Source organism: Coregonus lavaretus (genome assembly GCF_964263955.1).
Source record: "Coregonus lavaretus genome assembly, chromosome: 22".
NCBI classification, from domain to species: Eukaryota; Metazoa; Chordata; class Actinopteri; order Salmoniformes; family Salmonidae; genus Coregonus; species Coregonus lavaretus.
The window spans coordinates 19,141,428-19,152,649 of NC_140009.1; the positions used below are offsets into that span (position 1 = coordinate 19,141,428).

The 11,222-nt window shown below is 43.6% G+C and overlaps 1 protein-coding gene across 4 annotated transcripts in view; it reads right to left on the reverse strand.

Moving 5' to 3' along the window:
* LOC311149618 (interferon-related developmental regulator 2-like) overlaps positions 1-11,222 on the reverse strand; it is a 23,327-nt gene extending 12,105 nt beyond the window's left edge. For 2 of the 4 annotated variants that reach the window (XM_084186803.1, XM_084186801.1), the window contains exons 1-2: positions 10,757-11,222; positions 803-865 (exon numbers count right to left, since the gene is read on the reverse strand). In XM_084186803.1, the coding sequence (XP_084042929.1) occupies positions 803-865; positions 10,757-10,796 (103 nt within the window). In that variant the 5' untranslated portion in view covers positions 10,797-11,222. The remainder of the gene's footprint in view (positions 1-802; positions 866-10,756) is intronic. The other 2 variants (XM_084186804.1, XM_084186802.1) reach the window with 1 other exon arrangement.

An 11,222-nucleotide genomic window follows, 5' to 3' on the forward strand; every position in this document is an offset into this window, starting at 1 on the left:
GTGCTGACACACACGGGCACGTCACACGCAGCTAAACTGGGAATGATGGTCGGTGCGCCCGCTGCCTGAAGGGTTAATCCCTCAGACACAGCCGAGCCGACTGGCACTGCCAGTAGTAAAGCTACCGGACTGTGGCCCTAACCTGACAGATGGCAGAGACAGTGAGGAGACAATCACACATGGCCACACCGCCTTACTCCAGTGATCACAACCTAGCATAAATAGGCTAGGCTCAAAAGGAGTTAGTTAATCAGTGAGGTTGGCTCCCCAGGTTGGACCCCAAACATCTGCAGAAATTCTGACGAATGGTAATGCTACAGTTTATGCAGCATTCTGAATGAAGCCTCTATGAGAGGAGTTAGGTCAGTGTGCAGAGGGGAGGGTGGAGCTGGGAGTATCCAAGATGCGATACAGTGTTAGTAGGTCAGAGGGAGAGAGAAGGCTGGGAATCCTGGGACATGGGACCAGCTGAGGTGACGTGAGGCAGGGTAAAACATAAGGCAGTGAAAGCCTGAGGACATTGTTTGGAATATGCAAACCTAGCTACTACACCTGTAAGGTCATGGGCATGAGCCATGCAATACCATATGAACTGTAACAATGACTAATGGTAAAGATGAGTTAGTCAAGTGGGTGGAGAAGTACTGGGATGTGATGGTCAAGCGGGAATAGTTGACAGATGGCCATGGGCATCAAATTAGTCCAGGTGACGTAGGGACACATTAGTATGTGGGTCCAGGTTACATGAACGATGAATTAGGCTTGAAGCAGGCCAGGGGTTGGAGTTCGGCTGCTAAGTTACCTTTGAGAGACAGGGGGCCCTTGGCCGACAGCTGCAACTGTAGAACCTCCTGTCTGAGAGAGCCTGTAAAAGGGATGGATGGCAGGTTGGCCATGGATGGAGGAAAATACTATTAGACAGACACTAAACCTCCTCTCCTTCCTCATGTTGCTCTCAGCAATGCATCTCTTGCTTTCCCCAGACCGTTCTCTGTAAGCCTGTTCAGACCTTTTCTATTCCATGTAACCTGTCCTGTTTGATAATTCTCATAAATTGAACAGCAATAAGATTAATTCTACCATCTTTACTATTGGTCACATGGAGATATCTAATATAGATTACTCAGTGATTGTTATAAACTTGGATATTACTTGGAGATAGCTAGCTAATGTATTCCAGTTGAGCAGAAGTTCATTAGCATCTGTAATTTGAAAGTTTCTACCACTATGCTGACAGTTGGCCACCTGTACATGTGGCAAAAAGGAGTTTCAGCATTCAGCAATCTGACACACAGTCGGAGTCCACTATCCGCGGGGGACGTGTTGAGTCCTCACGTTATGTGCACTACCCACATCAGACTACAATTGACTGGGGGCGGAGCACCCTGCTAGCCTAGGGACTAGGGCTGGGCGATATATCAAATTAATTAATTAATTTGATAATTAATTTTAGCACAATGTTCCAAATGCCAGTACTGCAAGAATCAAGGCAACATTTGTTGTTTGTTTATATGAGCATTTCTTTTTGGTCTCGTCTCTTTCGCTCCTTCTGTGCTGTGTGGACCTTCCCAGTCGCTCACACCAAGCCCCTCTCCCTGCCACTCACAACAACAAAGACAAAAGATCACTTCTTCCTCTGACAGGAAGCAGTTTCAACTCGCTTTTGCATTTGAGGTTTGGTCCAATAGAAATCGGTCATATGGATGCCGAAACACATTGAGACATTATTTTAATTTAAGAGAAGAACTTAACCTTTCTATTGATACCATTTTTATGTCTCAAGTCCAAACATTCAGCGCAGGGCAGACCCTACTAAAAACGGGAGTATCAATGAACATAGTGGAAAATGAATGCTCAGTTTGTCATGCACGGCATTGCGGTTTCACGTACCGTTAGCAGCATTTTAGCCAGACTTATGGGCTAGCTGTCTAGTCTGTTTTATAAATGTGCAATGAGGATAAAAACATGCATTTATTTAAGGGCAGAAGCTCATTAGGATCCGTCATTTGAAAGTTTCTACCACTATGCTGACATTTGGCCACCTGTACATGTGGCAAAAAGGAGTTTCAGCATTCAGCAATCTGACAGTCTCATTCTGAGAAATAAGCATCTTCTTATCCAGGTAGGCCACTTGATTTCAACATCTAAACAAAAGTGGACAACGAAGGTCACATATGTAACCTCCTTTGAGGAGCCGTAGATCACAGACACTTGGGGGGGGGAACACCCAGCTCACCCGCAGCCGCGGGAGGAGCATATGTGGACAAATGTAAGGGCCGGTTCACATCTGTCAAACAGGACCGTCAGCAAGAATGAGGGGTTAAGACAGAGGGTGACACTCTTCGGAATGCCACCTTCATGGCTAGATGCTTCAAAGTCCTCGACTCTAGGGGCTCAGCAAGCACTGACAATGTTCCAGTTTGGCACCGAGTGGGCCATGGGTCCCTCTTGAACTTCGTCATGGCATGCCGAGAATATGCCCCACCACATTTGATATGACGCATTGGTGGAAGAAACAATGGCGCTCCGCAACGTGTTCACCACATTGTCCTAAAGGCCTAGACTGGTCCACTAACGCCTCTGAGGCCAAGCCCGAAGCTGGAGGTGGCGCGGATCCGGATGCCACAGTGTCCCCCCAGCCTGAAGAGAAGGTTGGGCCTCAGGTGCAGCTGCCATGGGGTCCCCGAGAGGAGAGACAACAGGAGGCTGAACCATGGTGGTCTCTGCCAGCATGGCGCTATCAAGAGCAGCTGGTGGCCAATCAAGTTGAACCTGTCTAGCGTAGCTGTGATCATGGGAAATTGTGGGAAAGCGTAACGCGTCGTTGCCGGCCAATCGTGAGCGAGGGCGTCCAGACTCATAAGGTCCGAAATAGAGTACCAGCAGGGGCAATGAGTGCTCTCCTGAAATGCAAACAGGTCCACCTGTGCTCTCCCGAACCTCTCCCAGAGCTGTAGCACCAGCTGAGGGTGTAGACCAGGCACGCCAAGGCTTGGCAAGCCATGCACATTTTTTTTTTGGGGGGGGTAAATCATTATTAGTTCAGTGCAAGACAACCCGCCTCGCCTCTCTGCCAAATTCAAAACCAAGGCGGCACTGAAGATGAGATTGGTTTTCACACGGCTAGCAGCTAGCAAGCCTTCTTTTGCTATTTAAAAAGTTCAGGGTGCAAAATGTCATCAGCAAAGAAAAATAAGGCAAATGTCCACTCATATATTGTCTCTTGGACAAAGGAATATGGATGTGTTTTACTGAAGGGCAGGGCTGTTTGCGCTCTCTGTTGTAAAACTTGTTTATCAGACATCAAGTGTACAGCATCGTTTTGAAACGAGACATGAGAAAAACTTCCAAGGAATTAAGACGGCCTTATCCAGGTATGAAATGCAAAGCAGTGTGTTTACAAATCTACATGCAGTCAAAAATCAAGCTAAAAAGTTGCGCAGTGCATTTCTAAACATGGAAAACCATTTACTGATGAGGAACATGTCAACGAGGCTTTCCTCAGTGGTCGTAGGCTTTATTTGATGGATTGCATAACAAAGACACAATCTCAAAGATAAGACATGAATGTGTCTGCCATTACACTGAGATGGATGAAAATGTAAAGGAGCAGCAAACTGTAGTGTTAAAAGATGCACCTGTGTTTAGTGTGGCTCTTAATGAGAGTCTGGCAGTTGTTACAAGATACTGTGACTCAGAGAAGGTACGCGAGGAGCTGCTTTGTCTAAAACCCATGCATGGTACTCCTAAAGGGGAAGATGTAGCAAAAGCCTTCACGGATCATTTTGAGGAGAGGGGAAACAAAGGAGTCGCAAAGCTGACTGAAGATAAGATTGGCCACCCCGTGGTAAAATTTCACTATCATTCACTAAGAGAATCTGTGTTCCAAGATTTCAAATGTCAATTTAGGTACTGATGGCTACTGTAGTTAAAATTGTGAATTTCCTTGTTGATCGCTCATCTTTGACACAGACAGTTTTGGTCACTGCTGGAAGAGATGGAACAAATCCACAAACACTTGCCTCTTCACTGCAGTGTCAGGTGTTTAAGTGGAGGGAAGTTTCTGGAATGGTTCGTGGTGTGTTTGGATATGGTTAAAGCCACACTGTCAGTACTGACGCCATCGGAGTGTACATGGGGGAGCTAAAGTGAGTTCTCTGTCAGATTTCAAGACTTCAAGCAACATGGCCCAATGTTTTCTTTTTTGATCAAGCCAGACAACTTTGAGGAGAGCGTCTTGGATCCGTCTGTGTTTCAGTGGATGGGGATCGAGGACTTTGAAACGCAGCTGATCGAGCTCAAGGCATCCTCCGTTTGGTCATCAAAATTCACAGACCTGTACAAAGAACTGGAAGGGACAGATCAGGGGGCCTCCATTATTCACTGTTGGGAGAGCCTGCCAATGAAATTTGACAGTCTGAAGAAGGTTGCATGTGCAATGCTTTCAGCATTTGGATCCACGTATCTATGTGAACAGATCTTTTCACACATGAAGTCAATCCTGAGCCCCTCACGCAGCCAGCTGACAACGGACCACTCGGAGGCCTGTGTGCAGCTAAAAGTCTTCAACTATAGCCCAGATATTACGCGGCTCAGCAATGGAAAGCAGGGACAAGGAACGCATTAAAGATGTGATTTTCAATACAAAACGTTATAATCTTGTAATGTTCATGCCAGTAAATTTCAGCAAGTAGTAATGTGAATGTGTGTGTGTTGCAGGGGATTTGGAATAAGACGGGGGAGACAAGAGACTGAGTAGGCTACGATTCTCAGCAGCAGATATGGACATAATACATTGAGTTATGTTTAGGGCTGTTGTAGGCCTAACAGTCATCTGTCGTTTTTTTATTTGAACCTTCTATTTTTCAATAAATAATGTTTTTTTTTATCATTTGGCCTTTGTAGTTCTGTAGCCTATATTGAAATGGGACTGTTCCACAAAACTGCATGGAGGAGCAATTTATACACATTAGTATTATAATAATGTATAAATCATATTTCCAAGTGTTCTAACGTCATTTCCATATAAACAATCTAAACATCTGATAAATGCAATTGAAAACAGCAGTGAAGTGTCTCATTACAACGAAATCTGGATTCTATCTTGATAAAACGCATCAAACGAATATTGTCCATAAATCAAAACCATAAATAAAACCAACGTTTAGACAGCTTTACGAAATATACATAAAGCCACTACTACAGGCCATCAAGTCACAATAAGGCCGACTTCAAATGCAGACATCAAAATTAAAATGATCACATTAAAACTGCTAACCACAACTACATGTCAGACAAATACACATAATGCAATGGAATAAGAGGCATAACAAAGGAATTACTTACAAACTCGACCAAACAATGGCAAAAATCAGGAAGTACAATACAAAGATCTATAGATGCGTTTTAAAAGGAGTGAAGACAGCGCCGGATTCAACACCTTGGACAGCGCCTTGGTACTGCATCGCTCATCTGATGTAGCTAGGCCTATAGTGGAGCTCCATGGTGCTGATGGACAGCGCCTCTGTTTAGCAAGCTATGGAATTCTTCCGTTTGTGGGTAATTAAACATTCAATAGACAATTCCTTGTAATGCATATATGAAAATCATAACTGGCACTCAGATTGTTAGAAATGGTAAATTGGCACTCCACAAAAAAGGTTGCCAACCCCTGGTGTAGACTCCAGTCCCGCGGTTAACATGTCTGTCAGACACAACCCTTCGCCAGAATAAGGGTTTAGGATGTAGGTTGACACTCCATCTGAACTAATTCAGTCAACCAGGGCGTCAACACTAGAAGACCCTGAGACATTTGAGGCACCAGAACTATAGCGGTGGCCGGCATCGGCGTTGAAGATCGTAGCCTTCCATCACTATAGTCAGTGCCCATGGGGACTCCACTTGCCTCTCTCAGTTTGGCCTTTGGGCTTGTGAGAAGATGACTGCAGAGTGCCACCCTTCTTAAACGCAGTCCGCTGCCTGTTGGCAGGGACACCTAGCATTTCTCAAGGTGAAAAGCCATACTGGAAAAGGTAGTTCCTCTCTGTGGGAAGAAGAGATGGGTAGTGTATACCCTGCAGTGTAACAAAAGAATATGGCAACCCCAGCTACACATTGTGTTAGACCAGCAGTGTAATCTAGCCGTTATGTGAGTTCCTAAGGGAAACTAGGAGAGTTACTGTCTGTACTGTAAAATAATGTAACAGAACTATAGCAAACCCAGCGATATACTGAAACCCTCAGTGTAAGAGAGCTGAGTTGTGAGTTTCCACAGGAAACTAGCTAGGATGGTTACTGTTTGTACTGTAAAGTAGTGTAACAGAAAAACTATTGAGCACCAACCCAGCTACGCACTGTGTGGAAAACAGCAGTGTAAAAGAGCTGTAATGCGAGTTCCCAGGGGAAACTAGGATAGTTACTGTCTTAACTCTAAGTACAACAAAACGAGTTACCCCAGCTACACACTGTGCAAGACCGCAGTGTAATAGCTGACTACATTGTAGGCCGAAGTACGTTGTCCAGTAGAGGTCGGTGTTTGAAAGCAACTTGGAATCAAAGAAAGCACCAGAACCAAGGCGAAATCAGTGGGATCTCGCATTTTGCAACACACGGTTTGAAAAACCACGTGATCAAAACGAAGCATCGGACATCATTGATCACGTGATAATGTTTCTTTGAAACAAGCATCGGTACATTGTGTTGGATCAGTAGTGCTTTGAAAGCTGCATCGGAGCTCCAGTATCAATCGTCCCATCACTAATTGTAGCCAAATGTCACTCATTCCGATATATAAAAGTGAATTCTGACAGCATAGCTGGTCAAAGCCTCAAGTTGTGTTGGCCCCTCACAGGTATGGGTGAACGACTCCAGGATTTTTGGAGTTGACTCCGACTCCTGTGGTTGGAGTCAAACAGGGCCTAAAATTAACACCCGCCACCTGCGGGTAGATTTTGGCATTTGTGGGTAAGATTTCTATTTCACCAGCCACGTGGCAGGTGGTCAGGGCTCCACAGTGCGAGCATTTCCACCTCTCATTTGTGAATTTAAAAAAGACATCCACAAGTCTGGTTCATCCTTGGGAGCAATTTCCAAACGCCTGAAGGTACCACGTTCATCTGTACAAACAATTGTACGCAAGTATAAACACCATGGGACCACGCAGCAGTCATACCGCTCATGAAGGAGACGCGTTCTGTCTCCTAGAGATGAACGTACTTTGGTGCGAAAAGTGCAAATCAATCCCAGAACAACAGCAAAGGACCTTGTGAAGATGCTGGAGGAAACAGGTACAAAAGTATCTAAATCCACAGTAAAACGAGTCCTATATCGGCATAACCTGAAAGGCCGCTCAGCAAGGAAGAAGCCACTGCTCCAAAACCGCCATAAAAAAGACAGATTACGGTTTGCAACTGCACATGGGGACTTTTTTGAGAAATGTCCTCTGGTCTGATTAAACAAAAATAGAACTGTTTGGCCATAATGACCATCGTTATGTTTGGAGGAAAAGGGGGGGCTTGCAAGCAGAAGAACACCATCCCAACCGTGAAGCACGGGGGTGGCAGCATCATGCTGTGGGGGTGCTTTGCTGCAGGAGGGACTGGTGCACTTCACAATATAGATGGCATCATGAGGAAACAAAAGTATGTGGATATATTGAACAACATCAAGACATCTGTCAGGAAGTTAAAGCTTGTCGCAAATGGGTCTTCCAAATGGACAATGACCCCAAGCATACTTCCAAAGTTGTGCCAAAATGGCTTAAGGACAACAAAGTCAAGGTATTGGAGTGGCCATCACAAAGCCCTGACCTCAATCCTATAGAAAATGTGTGGGCAGAACTGAAAAAGCGTGTGCGAGCAAGGAGGCCTACAAACCTGACTCAGTTACACCAGCTCTGTCAGGGGGAATGGGCCAAAATTCACCCAACTTATTGTGGGAAGCTTGTGGAAGGCTACCCGAAACGTTTGACCCAAGTTAAACAATTTAAAGGCAATGCTACCAAATACTAATTGAGTGCATGTAAACTTCTGACCCACTGGGAACATGATGAAAGAAATAAAAGCTTAAATAAATCACTCTCTACTATTATTCTGACATTTCACATTCTTAAAATAAAGTGGTGATCCTAACTGACCTAAGACAGGGAAGTTTTACTAGGATTAAAATGTCAGGAATTGTGAAAAACTGAGTTGAAATGTATTTGGATAAGGTATATATATACACACCACCTCATTATTGCAGAGTCCTACTATGAAGACTAATATTGCGTTCTAGAGGATTGGCATGAGCATAAAGCTTCACATTTGCTCATCAACTTAGCCTATTAAATGCCTATTTTGTTTGACTATAGGAGGCGAAGTGTAGGAACTAGAATATTTCAGTGATATTTCTGCTGTGCGCCACCTTGACAGATCCCATGGGATGATGTGGCGCACTCTGATAAGCCTGGAGGTTTTTATTCTAGGCGTGAAGATATTTCAACGTCACGTATGTAGACGATAATAAGCTACACATAACTTGTGCTTGGCTGCCAAATCTATAGGAATCCCCATAATATTTAAATTGAGGAAGTGTCATTATTTTAGCGATCCATTGTATTTTAGCGATCCAAAATGCCTCTGATCCTGCTGATTTGAGCTGCTGAACAGTATTTGCATTTGAGATGCTTTTATGGATGAAAAATAACTTGCCATTTACAAAGAGTTTAGTGGGGATGCCCTATTTTGCGATTGATTGCCTATGACCCTAAAACTCAACTATGAACCTTGAAGCCAGTTCCACTGTGTTTTTTCATTGTTCCCTTCTAATCAGGGACTGATTTAGACCTGGGACACCCGGTGTGTGTGCAATTCATTATCAGGTAGAACAGAAAACCAGCAGACTCCGGACCTCGTAGGGTAAGAGTTGAATACCCCTGGCCTAGGACATCAACAGCCAGCCAGGGTTTCATTAAATAAGCTATAAGCACAACAGGCCTACTTTCTATAATTAAACTGACACATTTGACGATGTTCAACTTCAATTCACTGGCACTATGTAAAATAGCTTAGCCATACTCATTGATGGCATAATCTATACTGAAAATACAAAACATTAAGAACACCTGCTCTTCCCATGACTGACCAGGTGAATGCTATGTTATTTTATTGACGTCACTTGTTAAATCTACTTCAACAAGTGTAGATGAAGGGGAGGAGACAGGTTAAAGGATTTTTAAGCCTTGAGACATGGATTATGTATGTGTGCCATTCAGAGGGTGAATGGGAAAGATAAAAAGATTTAAGTGCCTTTGAACGAGGTATGGTAGTACGTGCCAGGCGCACCGGTTTGTGTCAAGAACTGCAATGCTGCAGGGTTTTTCACGCTCAACAGTTTCCCTTGTGTATCAAGAATGGTCCAAAACCCAAAGGACATCCAGCCAACTTGACACAACTGCGGGAAGCACTAGAGTCAACATGGGCCAGCATCCCTGTGGAACGCATTCAACACCTTGTAGAAACCATGCCCTGACGAATTGAGGCTGTTCTAAGAGGAAGGCGGTGCAACTCAATATTAGGAAGTTGTTCCTAATGTTTGGTATACTCAGTGTATACTTTAATATACTTTTGGTGAATTTACTAGGCATTGCAAGACATTGCGATATAGATTACCAAGATATAGCCTATACCAAACTGTCAGTCTGCCCCTCCTCCTCCCTCGCCTGCACTTTCTCTTCTCTAAGAAAGATGTGAGTGTGTTCAGTCTTCGGTGCGTGTAGAATAGCTCAGCCTACTCATTGATAGCCTCTACTTTAGTGAATTTGCGAGACATTGCAAGCCAAGAAATGGAGAGATACAGCATTGCGATATAGGCCTACATCTTTTGTTAACAGATACATGGTTCTGACTCTGTACTGCCTGGTGGCCGACCTGCCTACCTGTGCCCCCCCCCTCGCTTGCTCTTTCAACTACTCGTCTCCTCCGTTGCAAAAATACTGAATCTTAGTAGTAGGAATCGAAGCTCGGGTCGACGGGCAAGGAGTCAACTCCCCACCACTAATCACAGGCAAATTACCTCACTTGAGCTCTTTTTCAGACTGACACGAGCCCTTCTAAAAATACTCCCAAGGGACAAGCGTTTTACCTTTCATGTGTGTCTAGATATAGAGCAGACTAGCCACTGTTACAGCTATGTTGCAATGTCACTTTGAATGCGTTTGCTTTTCATGTATTGTGTAATTGATGTGTATACAGACAGCTAAGTATACTGCAATTGTTGTTTATTGATATGTTTGACAGGTCATTGTAAATAAGAATGTTCTCAATTGACTTAACTGCATAAATAAAGGTGAAATAAAATGATAGTGATCAATTATAACAAGCTAGCTAGCTAACGATAAGTTACCTAACGATAGCTAGCTAAGGCAACCTTGCTTGCAAATAAATCTAGCTAGCGTACTTAGCAAGATAAATAAATTGTCCAGCTAAGAATGCAAACAAAACATTACATACTGTAAAGATATAATGTGTTATAGTAGTTATGTTTTAGATAGCTAGTATCAAACACCAATTTGTCAATGCATTGCTACAAATAATGGACATTCTATGAGAAAGTTGCTAACTACTGTAGCAACTTTGTTCCATATGGAACCGATCAATTCAGGCAGTTGCACAGCATTTATGCCATCTTAGATTGTGCTGCAAATAATATATATTAGTTAGCCCTTTGCTACACATGATCATATGTTAGCAAATACGCTAGCAGTTAGCCAACTTACCCTTGTTTGAACTACGTTTCCCTTTTTTACTCCTTGGCATGTCGCCAATCAGGTTTCTTCACAACTTCACTTCCAAGTCTCAACAAGGTACCCCCGGTTCCGAAACTGAACAATTATTATTCAAGGACTTGACAGTCTTTTGAACACAACCCAGGAGGTCACGATGTATTCAAGATCTTAATTAGTGCGATGACGCCAAATATCCTAAACAAATAGCTAACTAGACTCGGCCTCCAACTTCGTGTTTTCAGTGGCACCACGTTTCACCACCGCAGATGATGTGGAGTTGGCTTTACAAGTCGAGTAATTTCGTTTTCTTAAAGATTTCAGAATATATTATCTGTGATTGTCCCCGGGTAACCGATATCTAATGCCATGTTGAGATATAAAATATTTTTCAAAGTGTTTGGGACGGAGTCTCGAGCACGTTGCTGTTCCAAATTCACACATCTTCTTCTTTGCTATA